This window comes from Crassostrea angulata, chromosome 3, assembly GCF_025612915.1.
Source record: "Crassostrea angulata isolate pt1a10 chromosome 3, ASM2561291v2, whole genome shotgun sequence".
Taxonomy (NCBI): Eukaryota; Metazoa; Mollusca; class Bivalvia; order Ostreida; family Ostreidae; genus Magallana; species Magallana angulata.
Window position 1 is genome coordinate 36,378,112 of NC_069113.1, and position 19,869 is coordinate 36,397,980.

The window sequence follows — 19,869 nt, forward strand, 5'->3', positions numbered from 1 at the left end:
CAATGGGAACAAATGAAGTCCTCAATCTTTGCATGATGAAATATTTATTCCTTAACAAACAGATGACAGAACATAATTCACTTCTTCTTCTTTTTGATATTCTTTTGTCCGCTTTTAAATGCTGGTTTTCTTTTGGCTCCCTGTTTTCTGTTTTTAAATGTTTTATTTTTTCCTTTGATCCAACTATCTCGTTCCATTTCCCATTTCAACTGTTTAGCACCTTGAAAAAAATAGAACATGTTGTAATTTTCAGGATATATTAAAAGGAAAGAAGAAACAATTGCACGAAACAGCATTCAATTATATGTCCATTATCAAGTCTTTACATGTACTTGTTTACCAGATTACAGTATTGTAAAGGATAGATCAAGTTCAAAACTTAACACATCCTTTTGCATAATCTCACAGATTTATCAAACACACTCTTTAATTCAACTAATACAGTGAAAAGACAGTGCATTTACTGTAGATTACTTATTTTAAGCAAGTACATAATTCGGTGATTCTATCATTTTACAAACCGCAATAATATAAAATTGCAAACACCAAATTTTCATTGTAGTTTACATCTCTCCGAAAATTTACAGCGAGATTTTAAAATCCGCGATATGTGCTTTAGAACTCATGATTTTAGGCGGATATTAATTCCTCTTGTTTAATCAGGAAATTACAGTATGTAAGAAGTCCATAAAATCTCATTCTTATTTTGCATTTTCTACTCTACCTTATGAGATGTACCGGTATATATTTATTAATTGCTGATCATCATTACACAGGTGATCACTTACTAGACTTGTCCTGATTTGACAATGCTCCGGACCCCAGTGTGTCCCAGCCTGAACTGGCACTCTCCTCAATCACATCAGCAAACTACAAACAGAATCAGGCATATGTAATTCAAATGTATGCTATGTACATGTAGAATTTTACTACAAAGCTCTCGTGCAATACAAATATAAAATCAGATTTGTCAAAGATTAACCTTAGACAACATGACAACAAGAAACTTAAACAACATCAAAACAATTTAGACAACATGCAACTTAGAAAACAAGCAACTCTGAGAGTATCAAGTCAACCTAGACAACAAGCAACTCGGACAACACGAAAACAAGCAACTCAGACAACATGTAACTTTGAAAATGAGCAACTTTGACAACATGCCAAAAATCAATTTGAATAACATTACATGTGAACAAGCAACTTAAACAGCATGCAACTAAGACAATTATCATCTTAGACAACATATAAATTTAACAACAAGCAAGTTAGATTACATGAAAACAAACAATTTAGAAAACATGCAACTTAGAAAACATGACAACAAGTTACTTAAGCAACTTGAAGAACATGCCAACAAGCAACTTAGACAACAGGCAACTCTGACAACAAGCAATTTGTATAACATATCAACAAACAACTCAGACAACATAACAACAAGTCACTTAGAAAATGACAGCAAGCAATTTAGACAACATGACAAGAAAAATTTAGACAACAAACATCTTAGACAACATGATAACAAACAACATTGACAACAGACATATTTGACAATGTGACAACAAACAACTTAGACAACAAGAAACATGGACAAAAACATTTTAGACAACATGACAACAAACAACTAAGACAACAGGCCAACAAGTTTCCTAAACAACAAGCAACTTAGACAAAGTTACACTCTGCAACTTGGACAACAAAAATCATCTGTTTTTTTCTTTAGACTTTTGTTTTTTAAATTTACATGTATATACCCTATATGTAGGGCTGGGACGATATCACGATACATGACATGCAATACGATACATATCACGATACATTGCAACTAAATGAATACATGAATAAGGGTTTGAAATTTATTCAATCTGTCGATGTATTACCACATGTCTAAAGTTATTTTATTACATTTAAAATGAGCGTTGCATAATTTACAAATTACTTTAGTCTCTTATACGATACGATACATATCACGATACATTGCAACTAAATGAATACATGAATAAGGGTTTGAAATTTATTCAATCTGTCGATGTATTACCACATGTCCAAAGTTATTTTATTATATTTAAAATGAGCGTTGCACAATTTACAAATTACTTTAGTCTCTTATACATTACTTTTTCATAAACAAGTTATACGAAAGTTTTCCACACTCCACATTTAGCTTCCTAACAGTTTTGACACATTTACGAGGTTTTCCGCCATCTTTGTACTTTCATATAAGGCCCAGACTAAAAATAGCTGATATATGAAGCTCGGATATTTTTGGAAAATAAAAAAAAGTTTGCTTAGGTATCGTTGTATTAATGGTAAATGTATCGATCCAAATATCGTCAAAATAAATACTGTGATGCACCGGTGCATCGGTGGATCGTCCCATCCCTACCTATATGTGTATACATAAACAATCAAACATGTGTAAGGAAATAAATGATATGTTTTACCTCGTCAGCTGCTGCAAACAAGCTAGAGTCTAATTTCTCTGATCTACAAGAAAATTTAATGTTTATAGATTGAGAAATTGATTTAAAATTTGATACTTATAAACATTATCTTCTACACATCTCTTGAACCAAAAACTGTAAATTATCAGGCTTTTCATAGTATGTGGGGAAAAAATTGTTCAGATCATTATAAAACTTTGTAAAATTACTTAAACAATATTTCTCTAATGTATGAGCATTGATTTAGCTCTTACTTCTTTGACTTTTTTCCAATGGCACCATCAGCAGATTTAGCTTTCTTCTTTTGGGTTAATTCTTCAAACTCATCTGAAACAAGCAGAATAATCAAGCTGTATAAATTGTTCACATCACAAAGTTCCATAAAAAGAATTTTGCAAATTGTTAAGCATTCAGAAATGCTAAGTAGTAAGTTGATCTATTTATAACATGATAATAAATGTATGTATTGGTACATCATTCTACTACATGTATTTTTGAGGTATTGGCCCAAATATTACATCAAATCAAATTTTGACTTTACTGCGTAACCCTAAGAATAAAACTAAACATTTAAGCACAAGCACAAATTCTAACAAAAGTTAATATTGAGTATACATGTATTTTAATGCAATTTCATTCAAAGATTAACCATCATCAAGAATGTACCAACCTTCCCCACTGCTGACTTCCTCCTCAGCATCATGAATGTCATCATCATACTCCTGGAATTCCTTGGCAAAATCTTCATCTGCTTCAAAGTCCAGCTCTTCATCAGACAGGTTGCCCATCTCCTCTTCTTCCATGTCTTCTTCCTCCTCTTCACTGAGGTCTTCTTCATCCGATTCTTCAAACTTTAGCTTGCCTTTCTTGGTAGCTTTCACTCCCACAGCACTGCCATTTTTAATAGACATGTATGAATAAGATTACTGAGAACAAAGCATATTATTTCCAATTGCTTTAAAAAACCTAGTATGTGAACCACCTGAACATCATAGTTCATGTTATATATGAGCACTTGCATAACGTTCAAAGGATAATGAAAATTTAAAAGATGAATATCATGACCTACCTGGCAAAGTCTATATCTGTGTCACTAAAGTCTTCACCTACATCACCACCCTCAAGCTGTTTCTCATAGGTGTCTGTAAAACAAAGAATACATGTACCGGTACAAAAAAATACTCAAGAGTCACTTAAATAAAGCAATAAAAAGTTGGGTTTTTTGTGAACATTGAAGAAGATGACACACATGGCCCATTGAAAAGTACAATGTATATCAAAACAAACATCACACAGCATCTGATTGTTGATGTGTTCATATACTAACCGAGGAAATCATCAAACTCCGTGTCACTGACACTCTCATCGCTTTCCTCATCCTCCTCATCCACCTTCTTTTTCTTCTCTGCTTTCTGTGTGAAATACCTTTGCAAAATATGTAAGAGAAATTTTAAAATATCTTTTTCTTACAAAAATTACTTTAGACAGATTAGATGCAGTAGTTTAAAGACCTACCTGTGATAGAACAACTCATCAGCAGGCAGATTGCTCTCTGCTCTCTCCAGGTAATCCTCGCTGGTGACGGCGACTTTCTTCACCCCCTTCAGCCTGGAGGTCTTGGAGGTGAACTTGGACCTGGACAGTGTGCCCTGCATATCTGTGACTAGATATATTGAAAGTTACATTTAATTAATGATGTCATTGATGAGGTAAGAAATTACAACACCAATTATTGAAGAATGACACCTAAACTTTGATCTGACAAAAGGATCTTTTTTTTTCTTTTTTTTTTGGAAATATGATTTCATCAAAGACCAATATAAGCTAAATATGATTCTTTAATTTTTTATTTTACAGGAAATTGCACAAAATTGAAAACTGTTTTGTTTGTAAGTTAGATACTAAAACATGTATCTTAAAGACTTAAGTTCAGACAATGATTGTTTATACATGTTTTATCTGCTTTCTTGTGCATAAAATTATCGTAATACATTAAATTAAATGACTACTGGTATCTGATTGCAAAGAACTTGGTACAGTTTCAGTCATATTTTGCCCTGTTTTAGAGTGATTTTAAAAAAATATCACCAAAAATGGAATTGTAACATTTATTTACATAAAAATACCCATAAACCATGAATCTATAAATAGTTACCTGATAAGACTTTCACAAGGGTAATTGTGACGTCACAAACAGTGCATTTTCCCGTAGTTTTCATAAAACTGAGCAGAAGACACCAATTTCTTGGTGGTTTTTTGAATAGAAAACTATGTCCGCAGCCATCGCCCACGATGAAACTCACGTTATAACTTTATCATGTTAAAACACATAAAATATATTAATTTTATTGTGGGCGACGGCTGCGGACACATTTTCCTCTTTGAAAAACTATGAGAAAATGTGCCATTTTCACCACTTTTTACTAAATCTTAGAAATGTGCCAAAATGTTGAAGGCATTATTTTTTGAAACAAGATACACGTGTATAACTTGGCATTTCAAATACACACATGTTCAAGATTATATATGTGTATTTTCATGAGATTTACCGGTAAATACATTTTGAATTTTACGGCAAATATTAAAAGAAACTGTTCCTTCTTCTTTCCATCTTTTTTGGTAGGAGTGGGGTTGTAATAAATAATGAATGTACATACATGTTTGTGGTTTCTTAGGATTCTTGTACACAAATCTGTCCAGGAATCTAATGATTGTAAAATCTTGAAGAGGATCCCCACTATATCTGACTGCTTCACCCTGGAATAAGACATTTTAAAACTGAATAAATATAAGACATTAATTCCCTACATTCAAATGAGATATACTACATGTACAATGTATCAGTTCATACATGAAAAGAATTAATCTAAGAAGGTCTTAAATGTACATTTTATGAAAAAGCAGCAATCATCTTTGACTACAAATGTTTGAATGACATTTTTTTTCTTGCATTGCCAATATAAAGTTTGTTGAAAGTCTCTTCACTCTTTCAGTCATACCTTGAGAAGATTTGATGCAAACAGTGACACCGTGGGGTGGAAATGTTGGGAGAGTTTCTGTAGTTCCCAGACACACTCTGCGTCAGCTCGGCAGTACAAAGGGTTCCGATGTTGAGGGTCATAATCTGACGTTTTTGTGAAGCCTTGATAACAAAAAATAACAAAAAATAAATTTACACGACAGCACTCTGTTTATCTTTCAAAGTATTAAATGTAAATTTGCATCCATATTTTGACCAAAAAAATCCGTAAACAATTTACTCATTATAACAAATGTACCAGTATCTGAAACTTAACACTCCAATCAAATGATAGATCCAGGTAAATTTTTGGAAATAAATGAAAATATTCCACTATAGTTGAACTTCAATATCTCGAACACCATTATCTTGAATACAATGGATATGTCGAAGTGATTTGTTAGTCCCAACAACTTTTTTTTTAACGATTTTACCCTCGATATCTCGAATACTCGGATATCTCAAAGTTTTATAAACAGTCCCATCTAGTTCGAGACTAGAGATACTGTGAGCAAGCTCACAATTGATACCCCCTGCTAAGAAAAAATCATAACTCATGTATTTTTTCTATTATAGAAAATATAGGATGAATCTATTTCACCGTCCATTTTCTATAAATAACAACTGCTCTATTTTTTAAAACTGTTAATGCTAATATGAGTACACAAACCAATTTCTATTCTTTTAATTTTATTTCAAGTTAACTGTTAATGCCCGAGGACATTTGCATCCTTATGTTAAAAAACATGACTTGAATCAAACGAAAATCCACATGTCAAGCAGTCATTTGATATAAACATATTGAATTATTGGTATACTGAGCCCGATTTTTTTCCGAAATTTTTTTTTCCAAAAAAAACATAGGTAATCACAGATTACAAAGCTCACCGAGACGAGACATCACCCTTATGAGACTTCACCTTTTTGAGACCACCTTTATCATATTAAATGAAAATCATACTTTATGATCTTGGATTTTCATGGATTCTGTTTTGACACAATATCGTATATCATCTGTTAAAAAAATTGTATGATAATCATATGTTCATATGTTAATAAATACAATAATGTAAAATTAAATATTGCATCCTATCATATTTACAACATATATCATATAATACAAAAGAATACCATAATAAACAAAATTGATGAGATATGATATTGTAGCATATGATATGACATTGTATTGTGTTATACGCTATTGTATTTGATCAAATAATACAATATCATAATATATAAAACAATATAGTATTATATTACAATATCATATTACATAATACATCATAACATTGAAATATATGATATTATATTGTATAATATAGTATGATATTGTACGATACTGTATCATTTTTGATACATAATATGATATTGTATCACATGATACAATATTATTTGAAACAACATTGTATCATATCAATGATCCGCTTCGCATCGGGCAATATTTCGTCCCTCGGGGGCTAATATAATCAATGTTGCCCTCAACCCCAGTCAATATTTGTATAATATAATAGTATCATATACAATTTCATATGATATAATTCTATATTACAGAAACTAATATCATATTATACAAAAACATATGATACAATATTATACAATATACAATATAGTATCATAGGATACAATATTATATTTTGCAATATCTTATGTAATAGTATCATGTGATTAAATAATAAATTAATAATACAATATAATATTATACAATATTGTATCATAATATACAATACTATACATAATGATATCATGATACAATATCATAATAAAAATATTTTAAAAAATTATACAATATCATATCGTATCATATAACTTTTTATAATATTACATAAGATATTATATTGTATCATATTAAACAATATTGTTTCATACTATAAAATTCTATATAATAGGAATCATGTTATATCATTTATCAACAAACACATCTATCTATCGAGCAGGTTTGAATGAGGTAGGAGATTTCTTTAGCATCCTTGATAATGGAGATCAGGCTCTGCATCTGAAGCAACCTCTGCATTTCATTTATAATACAGTTAAATCAACTATGCAAGCTATCATCTATAAAACATGTGATCTGTTCCAAAAAAACTAAACCTTATCCATCATTCGAAACCTATGGCTCAGATTCAGCATTCAAGCCTGTCAGGTGCATCAGTATACATAAGACGCATCTCCATGCAAGTTTGGTGAAGTTCAGACCAGTAATAATGAAGATATCATCATCAGAGGGCACTAGCAATTAAAACCTTAAGCTGCTCCAGCATCCGCAACCTATGGCTCAGATTCAACATCCATGCCTGTCAGGTGCATCTGTATCATAAGACACACCATCCATTCAAGTTTGGTGAAGTTAGGACCTGTAATAACTAAGATATATTTTTTAGCATCCTTGATAATGGAGATCAAGCTCTGCATCTGAAGCTTCCTCTGTGATTCATTCATCATAGGCGTCGGAACCGGGGGGGCTAGGGGGTGCTTAGCCCCCCCACTTTTTTTGCAAAGTTATACCTTACCATTACAAACATAGCATAATAGAGGGTTCAGCCCCCCCCCCTTTTTGTCGTAGGAAAGATTATTGTTCCTAAATTTACCTTGAAAGATTGAGAAGTTTGAATCAGAAGCATACTAGCCCCCCCCCCCCCCCCCCCCCCCCCCCCCCCCCGGATTAGGAATTTCATGATTTTGGAAAAAAAATTTTGGTAAGTAATTTTTTTTTTTGGAAGTATAGGTATACTCCCCCCCCCCCCCCCTTCCCACGGATGAGGATTTCCATGATTTTTGGAATTACTTTTTTCTCAATATTTCTGAGGATTAGTCTAGCCCCCCCACTTTCAATTTGCTTCCGACGCCTATGTTCATACTACAGTTTAATCAACTATGCAAGTTTGAAAAAGTACTATAATCTATTAAATATGTGACTTGTTCCAAAAAACTTAACAATATCGAGTATCTGAAACCTATGGCTCAGACTCAGCATTCAAGCCTGTCAGGTGCATCAGTATCATAAGACGCACCATCCATGGAAGTGTGGTGAAGTTAGGACAAGTAATAACTAAGATATAATCGTCAGAGGGCACCTGTTTCAAAAACTTTAGCCAGCTCTAAAAACCTTAACCTCCTTCAGCATCCGAAACGTATGGCTCAGATTCAGCATTCAAGCCTGTCTGGTGCATCAGTATCATAAGACACACCATCCATGCAAGTTTGGTGAAGATAGGACAAGTAGTTACTAAGATATAATCATCAGAGGGCACCTGCAACAAAAACTTTAACCAGCTCTAAAAACCTTAACCTCCTCCAGCATCGGAAACATATAGCTCAGATTCAGCACCCAAGCCTGCCTGGTGCATCAGTATTATAAGACACACCATCCATGCAAGTTTGGTGAAGTACAGACCTGCAGTAACTTAGATATTGCTATCAAAGGGCACCTGCAACATAAACTTTAACCAGCTCCAAAAACCTTAACCTCCTCCAGCATCCGAAACCTATAGCTCAGATTCAGCACTCAAGCCTGTCTGGTGCATCAGTATCATAAGACACACCATCCATGCAAGTTTGGTAAAGTAAGGACCTGCAGTAACTTAGATATTGCTATCAAAGGGCACCTGCAACAAAAACTTTAACCTGGTCCAACAACCTTAACCTCCTCCAGCATCTGAAATTTAGGACTCAGATTCAGCATCCAAGTCTTTCAAGTCCATAAGTAGGTCCAGATGCATCATCCATGCAAGTTTGGTGAAGATAGGACAAGTAATAGCTTAGATACAGGACCTGCAACAAAAACTTTAACCAGGTCCGGACGCCAACGCCGACGCCGAGGGTATAGCATAAGCTCCCCCTGACTTCGTTTTGGTGAGCTAAAAATTACATCGGGGCAGGCCATTTTCAGAGAAACGATGATGAGAATCTAAAAAGTAATTTTATGTGGCCTAAGACAAGCAAGCTTTGTGTCAAATTTTAGCTTCTAATTATTTCCATTAATACAAGACGTGACACAGACAGGAATTAAGCAATTTTTAAGCAATGACTTGAACTTCCTCAATTGACCTTGGATCAAGGTCATGACACAACCTTAGGTCAGAAGCAATTTTTGTGTTAAGTAAGAACATCTAATGTTTCTCTATAAGAAAGATATGGACCGGACACGAATTTTGCACTTTTTTCTGCCAGTGACCTTGACCTTGCCTGAATGACCTTGGTTCAAGTTCATGACATACCCTTAAGTCAGAAGCAATCTTTAAGTGAAGTAAGAACTTCCAATGTTTCTCCATAAGAAAGACATGGACCAGATTTCACACAGACAGACGGACAGAGGGATGGATGGACGGACAGACGCAAGGTGATTCCTATATACCCCCCCAAACTTCGTTTGCGGGGGGTATAATAACAAAGTTTGACTGTTACGTTAATATACATGTTATATGCAAGCCCAACTGCTAGGCATTGCAACAGATATCTGCACTATCAATAAATAACAAGTTAATTACTAAAAGATAATATACACTGTATATCCCATTATTCCAATGGTACTCACAAAGGGGGAAAGTATTTTGATACTGTTTTAGCACTATAGCAAACAACTTATACCCACATAACTCACCAATATGTTAGTATAAAATATTTACACTGTGAAAAAGACTAACAATTCTCTACATTGTACATGTACCTGAGTTTTTAAGGTTTTTATGAACCCAGGAAGACTTGGACTTTGGGTTGGCTCCTTTCCCCTCATCCTCTGAATCACTGCTTTCTGAGCTGCTCTGCTCCTCTGCTTCACCATCATCAGGGGCAGGTAAATCTTCATAGTGCTCCTCGTCATCTGAATCCTATGCATAAATTCATTTGACATACCTTTTTTAAATCTCTGCTTTTAAACTTTACTGACTTGAAAGAAGTAAAGATTTTGATTGTCTCAAAGTTTTTACTGTTTACAGTTAATACAAGTACCGTAATCCGGTGAATATAATACGCAGTAGTGTACAATACGCACCCCCCACTTTGGGCCTGAAAATGGTGAAAAAAAGCTTGTTGGGATGTATAATACGCATAAAAAAAAATGACCAAACGGTAATCCTCAGTATCAAAAAAGCAGTTGTACTACGTATGCACGCTCAACTTCATCGTGGGAATATGCTACCGTAAATAAGAAAAACACAATATTTTCTTAGATACGGATTTATTGTAACTAATACATCGTGGTAATATCTTTAATTCATAATCAATGTTTTAAATAGACCTAGTATTAAATATTCTACCGTAAATAAAATCAACTACTTTTAACAAGCGTTATATACCGTAATTGTTTAGTCATTACAATCCCTGTGAAGTGAAAAACGGACGATGTACAGGTATGGAGATAACGGACCTAATTAAATTCTTAAATGACTCCGATCAAAGTGATCAATTATAGGCCTGGAACACAATAAAATATATGCACAAATAGTTGTGTTGTGTATAGTACAGATAGCCTAAGGGGGGTGTCTGAGATGCCCAAGGTGTCAAGCGTAAGCGGTGTGGAAGCACAACTGTTTCAATGGCTTCAATTAACGGAATAGGTTATATAATTCTTTATATTCATAATTATTTGCAATAAATTAATTAGCATTACATGAAAATGGTTAAGAATGAGCCAAGTGATGTGTAAGCTGTTTTCAAAGATCGGTTACAAATAGCACGTGGCCATCCAAGTCCGCATTCTATTAATAACAGCTGTAATGGCGGCGTACACGGAGATAAAGAATAGGCAGTTCAAATTAATTTTTAAAGGCCATTTTGAAACAGTTTATTTATTAACAGACCTAAAGTGTACATTTTCTTTAATTACATGCTATAACAATGATTTCCTAAGGGTTAAATAATAATATATATGTGATAATGAAGGAATGTTAGGATGTATAGCGGGGTATCGGTCCTGTCGGTGAACAGCATAGGTAATACGGCAGTATGATACCCCGTGCTTCAGCTAGGGAAAAAATATGTCCAAATCCTATAGGGATGTATAATACGCACCCCTTTCTCACGGTAAAAAATGCTGGGAAAAAAGTGCGTATTATATTCACCGGATTACGGTATTTGACTCATCAAACAGAATGTACAAACCTCTTCTTTTGTGTGGTCCATTCTCAAGATACCTTTCTGTTCCTTTGTCAGTTCCCCAAGGAGAACTAATGCTCCACACACAAACTGCACAGGTTGGTAGGAACAGATCTGTAACAACCGCTTCACAAAGGCCTACAATAACCAATAAAAAATTATCACAACAACTATCTCAAACATTTTTTTCTCTTTCAAAGTTCAAATGCTACTGATATGACATAATCTGTCAAAATGTCCAGGGATGAGTTCAAAGACCCTGTACATGTACAAATTTTATGATATCCTTTGCATTTAATAAAATGACACATGGAACTTCTGAGTTTTTATATCCGTATTTACCTTCCCTTTGCACCAATCAAAGTACAGTTCACACAAAAATGTTCCAAAGCAACAGGTACCCCAATGGTAAAAGGATTAATTGACATGTTAAGCCTAGGTTTGACAATATCAAAACCATTGACCTCCTCATGCCTCACTGACCTTGACCCTCCTCTAGTTTGTAAATCAACTTTGACCTCCCTCTGCCAGATTGACCTTGACCCTCTTTTAGTTTTTAAATCACCAATGACCTTCCTATGTTTTACTGACCTTGACCCTCCTCTCCACCACATCCTTCTTCAGACTCTTGAACAGCAGGTTCAGGAACATGGCCTGTTTGGCCGTGTACTTCAGGTCAGGCTCCAGCATCTTCTTATACAGGGCCACATAGTACCGGTCCGAGATGTTCTCACTGTTGATGTACAAATTCAGACATTTGTACATAATGCGGAGTAAAATCAAAGAGATTTTTAAAAGAACAATAAAAAATTCTAAATCTTTGTGAACAAACACAGCATGAAACCCTTTACAATATTACTTTGAACCATTACTAAAATAGTAAATCACATAATGATTAACATGTAATATGTACAAAATGTAAACCAGTCTCTGACCTAGCGTCCATGACTTGGTAGATAAGCATCAGGGCCTGGATACTGGTGTTGAAGTTGACGGTGTGGATGATCTTGTACAGTGTATTCATCTGCTCATTGATGTAGTCTGCTTCCACTGTGAACAAATACAAAATGTAACAGTCAAAATGATAACGACAACAGCTGGAACTCTCTTTTAAATTAAGCAGTTTATACTTGGAATAAGGATAATAATAAACTAAATTTAAAATTTACTCTGTATAAAAGTTTATGGTTAAAAATTTTGCTGTAAAAGCAGGAATTGTTAGATCAGTAGTTCTACATGCCAATTTAAAAGTAAGATACTTGCTCTACTCAATGCACATAAAAAGAGTGATTAGTTACTCTATGCACAGAAGGATAGAAACTCACTTTTGGCATAAGGATATGCTCTGTTGACTCCTGTCAGGAGGGCACTCATCATCCTGCTGTCAATCTCACCTCTGTTCACAAATGACTGCAAATCAAATAAACAACTATTATGTAGAGATCAACATTGTTTTATCTACATACCGGTAATTAAATCATATATAAATTTATATCTTGTTACCTTAAAGAAAGAAAAGTACAGTCTGATAAGTTTAACAGCTAGATCTCTCTCCTCATGACTCAACAACAGGCGGTTGACAAAACAGATGCAGTAGTACCTGAACAGAGCAAAAACAATGAATGCAATGTCAAAAAATTCATATATTTTGAAATTCTTGTAGCAAAACTTACACGTATCATGTGCCCATCAGGTTTAATGATCTATATATACTAAGTTAGTAAGGATGGATAAAAATTTTGAGATGATTTGGTATTTTTTGTCATTTCTGTTGTCTATTGTTACTACATACTGAGCCTTGACCGGGATGTTTGGGCGATACAGCAGCTGCTCCACCTCTTTCACAACCACTGCTTTCATGTTGGGGTGTTTATCCACTATCAACAAAAAAATCTCATTCAATGACTACAGATAAACATGTACCAGTACATCTACCTCAAATGTTTATTGGAACACACAAAAAAACTTTTTGTTTCTGCATTTTGAAAATTGTCACTTTTACATCTTCAAAAGTTCAAAATAAATGTAATTTTAATCAAAATCCGTTTAAGAATTCCATTAAAAAAATTCATCAAAAATCTGCATTATTTTTAATTGAAATGTATTACAAAAGTAACACTCTATGAGAAGGGGGGTGCTTACCTAGTTTTGTCAAGAGATGTGATGCCTGGGCTGCTATTTTATATTCTGGGTCTCCGACTTTGTTCACCAACAAAGCAAGCAGTACCTGTCAAAGAAAGAAATATCTGGTTTGAGAAAAGATTATATTTCTACAATGTACTGTATTTACCTTTACATTTAAGAAAGACATTATTTTGAAGTATCATGAAGGCACTTCTCTGGTACTTATGTACTAGTGCTAAGACAATAGTACCTTTTCTTCCTCTGGCTTCTCCGCAAGCAATTCAAAAAATATGCCTAAAATTTAACAAAAAAATTAGTGACACTTGGTCTATCAATATGATTCACTATACATCAATTCGATTCGATTTCATTTTTCTAATTAGTACTTTTTCCTATAACCATGATACATGTACTAGTTGCTTGAAATATTACCCATTGCTTTTTGTCTTGTAGCCATAATATTGTCTTTTGACATCACCTATAAATATCCAGGTAGCAATTGAAATCAGCAACCATAAATAATGACAATCAACATAACGCAAGGGAAAAGATTTATTTATATTACTTTTACTATATGCATTATTTCCATGTAAAATTCTTAGTTTGTACACATGCATATTGTAAAATTATTTTTTGTGTTCTTACCTCAAGAGCTTTGATAAATGAAGAATATTTTTCTTTCAGTCTGTGTTCATACAGCCACTTGAGAAGTTTTTTATCAATGGTATCTTTATTCCCACCAGATATTACTCCAAGGTCTCCTAAGGGATGCTAGGAAATCAATATGCTTGTTTTATGAAGCATGAAAATAATTGTGTACTATAAAACACAGTTAATAAAGCGAACACGCTTCTTACAGCAATGTGATTTTCATTCCAATTGACTTAATTACATGTTGTAACCTTGACAGATATAACGAATTAAGCTTATAACGAAGCATAATCGCCCTTCCCTGGCCCTTTGTTATAAGCGTGAGTTACTGTATAAAGAATTTAAATTTCATTTAAACATAATAATGGCTTTAATACCTGATCAAATTCTCTTAATTTTCTCTCTGGTAACAATTTTGTGATGAACAAGTCTTTTAATGTGTCTGAAAAACATAAAATCTATTGTTGACTTCATATCTTGAAATTATGTTCACTAACTATCTGCGCACTCATATTAAAATTTCAATTTATAATAAATATATTGTAAAGAATGTTACTGTATATTGTAATTAAAATGCTCACAGCTTTAGCATACCTTGCAGAGCAAACGTTCACATCCTTCAACATGCACAGTGTTCATACAGAAACAAAAGGAATTCATCAGAGAGAGAGAGAGAAAAGAAAATCATCTCTTTATTAGATGACTACATGTATTTATAAATTCTCTCCAACCTGTAACTTTTGCCCTTTCTCTACACTATATAAATACACATGTAAGACTTGCCTGCTGCAATCATGCTTTCCCGCTTGCTCTTTTTCCGACACATGTTAAGGAGGCTCTCCAGGTTCTGAAGATTGTGGATCGGGGACTCCTGAACCAGCAGAGTCAGTGCTGCCACTTTGTCTGTCAGTGTGCCCGTGGTCAGGACTGTCTTAATCCATTTGGTTTCAGATTTCTTGGAGTTCTCTCGTTCTATGTAAGTCAATATATATATGTGTTACATTTTTCCTAATCTTTAGCCATGGACATGTTATCATTTTTTATAACCTTGAAACATTTTTACAAAAATTCTAAATTTTACTTATCCCTTATACTGTATACTACATATTTATCATAAATTTATTGGCTATTGTTGTAAAAATATTGTAAAAAATTTGTAATGCATAAATTATTTATAGAATTCTTACGCTTCAAGTACACAGACACTTCATCCTCCAGGAGCTTTGATGCAAAAGACTCCATCTGTTTTTCTAAATCTGAGGACAATGAAGTCACTTCTTCACTCTCCTGTCATAATACAAAGCAATAAAACAGAATAACATTACTGCAGCTTAAATTAAAATATAAGTCAAACATAAGAAAAAAGTTTTGTAAAATAATCATAATTTAGGGTCTTGTCTTTATAAAAATAATATCTAAGGTTCAACAACCCTTTGTTTATTCAAATATTATTTCTTTCCAGGATATTTTTTCACTGAATGACTTTCCATGATAAAAAATACACAATATTAATTTGCTTGAATTTTCAAGAAACTCTACCTCTTCTTCTAGATCCTCCTGCCCTGGTTTGATAAGCAGATAGGTCCTTGGTGTATAGGATGACTGATGGGTAGTCGGACTCCACCCTTTACCAGACTGTGAGTCAGGTGTTGTACTGGAAATTTCTTCATGCTGAATTTTGTATTTGTTTTTCTGCTTCTTTTTCTTCTTTGACCCTTCTGATTCATCCTCTGTTTCATTTTCTTCCATAGAAGGCATGACTGCAAGTTTCGTCTTTTTCTTCTCTTTTCTGTTACACATAGGGAAAGTATTTGAACATGGTGATAGTCGATGGACAATGAACATGATAAAATCTCAGTCAGTTTTTCTACTGTTCCTAAACTTACCCCTTTTTCTCTTTTGGTTCATCTTCATTGAACTGATCTCGGATACCAAGTTTTTTAATAAAATCTAGGATCTGCCAAAAATGTCATCAATAATTTTCATCAAACTTCATTCATAAGCAAAGAAAAAAATGACTGCTGCAAAAAATATTGAAAACGACCTTGATTAAATTTTTTATTCCAAGTCAAGTTCTTCGCTAACTGAATAAATGTTATAATTGTAATCGGGATGTTTAAAATTCATTCTTTAAAGTCGGAATTACCATGTCGAAATAACAACCGCAGACATTTTCTATGATACTTGGCATCTGTTGACAATTTCCACATTTACGCGGAGATTTCTCCGACACTAACCTCCGCTTTTAGATTTCAACGAACATGCTCCATTTGACGTTAGTTTGTAGTTTGCAAAGGTAAAAGAACGGTCTCAAATCAATATTGTTTCAAATTTTCCAGAACTTGCCATTTAGAGCGAATATCATGATTTTTTGTTGATAAGACAAACCGGAATAGATGGTGTAATGTCATAGATTAAAGTTCAATGGCAGCCCCCATGGCGACGGGAAATTTAAATCAAGCAATCGATTTTCTTGATTTATTCATTGTTTCGGGGTTATGAAAATAGATACAATTTACAATTATAGTAGATGATAATTAATTGATTTATTGTACAACATATTTTTAGTTTCCTTCCCCTTTAACTTTTTACCTCTTCTTTTTTTATTCCATCTTCATGGCTTCCATCATCAAAGTCATCAATGGCTTCCTCATCATTTTCATCTATTCCTTCCAACAGCTGGACATCACTCTGCATAGAAATATATTCGAAGCATAAAGATCATATGCAACAAAATTTCCTTTATTACATAAGTCATAGTGACAATTCCCTTGTTCATATATGTGACAATCTTTATTTTTGTTATCAGTGATCTACTGTGTATAGATTAAAAACTAATTTTTTTTTAAGAAATAAAACTATTCTAATTTTAATGTAAATAGTGGTTGTGTATATTCATATAAAGAAGTCCTACAAACTATTTGATTGATCCTTATACTTGACAATATGTCATTGAAATTGTGTGTCAGAACCCCCTTATTATGCTAACAAACAGCAAAACACAGACAGTGCCACAGTACTTTGCAATCACCAAATGGAAAAACAAGGGGGAAATTACATCCAAACATTCTATTGTAATTTGGATAGTGATAAAAAGCACACAGAAGACACAATTAAGCAAACTTTAACGAAAATATTTACTTTATCTCCACCTAGCTCGCTGATGGTCTTTAAATCGAGATCAACATCTCTCACACGTGTTTTGGTGTTCTTTTTGGAAGCCATCTTTGTTAGATAAAGCTTAAAACGAAAACGGCTGGACTTGCTCGAGCCGGATATAAAATTTGCATTTTGACTGACTTTATACAGGTATTTTACGAAAGCCAATTGAGCTCATTTTCGTAGGTAAAAAAAATATTTTTTTCGCAAATAAACGCGAAACTTTCGCGATATAACGCGTTAGTTTCGCTAATAAACCCGTTAGTTTCGCGAATAAACGCGTAGTTTTCGCGATATATAACGCGAAACTTTCGCGAATAAACGCGAAACCATTATATAAAAATTGTCTCTTCTGGAAAACCCGGTTTAAACCCTCTGGTTACTTGACGTTTTCCGATCGGCAAAACAGACTAAACAGGTATACAGGGGGAATCTTTTCTTTTTCTTTGTAAAGGACGGGGCTACCTTCAACGTACATGTTCGGTTCAGATGACAACCTCCCCTTTTGCTAACCCTTTGAACCCCCGGTTTGACAATTATAATACGGCCTCCTAAAATACAGTTGTGTTCATTGACATATTGTATGTCATTTTGTTGAAGGTGATGGTGAAATTATAAATCTTATTAATTTATCTGCAAAACTTGTCTATGAATTCTAAGAGAGAGAGAGAGAGAGAGAGAGAGAGAGAGAGAGAGAGAGAGAGAGAGAGAGAGAGAGCGCATCCCGGATGGACTGAAGTACTGACGGGAGTTGATTTTATCGATTATCATTTATTTTAAAATCAACTTATCTTGCATGGCAATTAGTTTCTAGTCTGTATTTAAATTACGCTTTTTTTTTATTATACGAATTTTTAGACTTTTCCGACAAGAATTTCGAGAAACCCCATATGAATCAGGATGTGTAATATTTAAAGATATTTCAAACTATGTATTAGTAATCGAAACAATTCTAAGAGTCGTATGGATCCAGGCACTATTGATATCGAACTCTAGTCTCGTTCAACCAGACGCTCGGTTGTCTCCGTTAATCTCCGACAAGCAAGAGAGCCTCTGTACTTGTCGGAGATTTACGGAGACAACCGAGCGTCTAGTTGAACTTGAGACTTTATTAAACTCTGGCGTAGGAACACACAAGACTACAAAAATATCTAATATTGTTCGTATTATATAAAATCTGACTATTTTCAAAGTGTTTATAGATAAGTTTCCTTGAAAAACAATGCTTCAGCATACATTACAACAAATTTTTCTATTATTTACAAGAACTAAGTCTTGTCAGCGGCGATGATTTGTGCTTAGGTCCGAACACTGTTTCACTTTCGGTTTGCCAGAGTAACTGCATAGGAGAGTTTTTTTTTAAGAATTAGCTTTTTCTTTTCAAATCATCTAAAAAAAATAGAAGTCATACGGTACACTAAATTTAAGAAATTGTGACATAATTATGTATGATGAACATAGATTCAAGAGAGAGAGAGAGAGAGAGAGAGAGAGAGAGAGAGAGAGAGAGAGAGAGAGAGAGAGAGCGAGCGCGCAACCCGGATGGATACTGAATAATTCAAAGTACTGAAGAACTGACGGGAGTTGATTTTGTCGATGTTTATTTATTTTAAAATCAATGATATGTTATTGTGCATGACAAGTACATGTAGTTTCTAATTTGTATTTGAATTACGCACATTTTTATAATACAAATTTTTGGACATTTTCGACAAAAATGTCGAGAAACCCCCATATGAATCATGTAAAATGATATTTAATGATAAAATTAATTCAATTAAACTATGTATCAGTTATAGAAATATTTCTCGAAAATTGTATGGATCCAAGCAATATTGAACTCTAGTCTAATTCAACCAATCGCTCGGCTGACACAGTAAATCTTCGACAAGCAAGAGAGCCTCTGTGCTTTTCGGAGATTTACGGGGACAGCCGAGCGTCGAGTTGAACGAGACTATATATTGAGCTCTGGCGTAGGAATCCATACGACTACAAAAAATATCTAAATTGTTCGTACAATTTAAAATCTGACTATTTTCAAGGTATTTATAAATAAGTTTCCTTGAAAAACAATGCTTTAGCATACATTACATCGAATTTATCAATTATTTTCAAGAACTAAGTCTTGTCAGCGGCGATGATTTGTGCTGAGGTCCAAACACTGTTTCACTTTCGGTTTGTCTGAGTAACTGCATAGGAGAGTTGATTAAAATCAACTCCCAAATATAATAATTAGATGAGGTGAACTGAGAAAACCTTTAAACTAAAAAACTTGTCTATAAATTCTGAGAGAGAGAGAGAGCGCAACCCGGATGGATACTGAATGAAAAATAATAATTAGATGAGGTGAACTGAGAAAACCTTTATACTTAATATTTTCCG

The 19,869-nt window shown here is 33.8% G+C and overlaps 1 protein-coding gene across 1 annotated transcript; it reads right to left on the reverse strand.

Moving 5' to 3' along the window:
* Nucleotides 1–24: 24 nt before the first annotated feature.
* On the reverse strand, nt 25–17,598 carry LOC128176661 (CCAAT/enhancer-binding protein zeta-like). The gene is made up of 28 exons (XM_052843151.1): nt 17,470–17,598; nt 16,921–17,019; nt 16,215–16,285; nt 15,868–16,117; nt 15,516–15,615; nt 15,112–15,300; nt 14,706–14,770; nt 14,323–14,448; nt 14,110–14,155; nt 13,928–13,971; nt 13,696–13,780; nt 13,346–13,430; nt 13,057–13,153; nt 12,879–12,963; nt 12,489–12,603; nt 12,145–12,286; nt 11,560–11,691; nt 10,127–10,286; nt 5,444–5,586; nt 5,102–5,201; nt 3,960–4,107; nt 3,772–3,869; nt 3,514–3,586; nt 3,115–3,335; nt 2,699–2,771; nt 2,445–2,487; nt 789–870; nt 25–220 (listed from the first exon to the last, which is right to left on the reverse strand). The coding sequence occupies exons 1-28, from the start codon at nt 17,551–17,553 to the stop codon at nt 78–80; spliced, it is 3,099 nt and encodes a 1,032-aa protein (XP_052699111.1). The 5' UTR covers nt 17,554–17,598; the 3' UTR covers nt 25–77.
* Between the last annotated feature and the right edge of the window lie 2,271 nt (nt 17,599–19,869).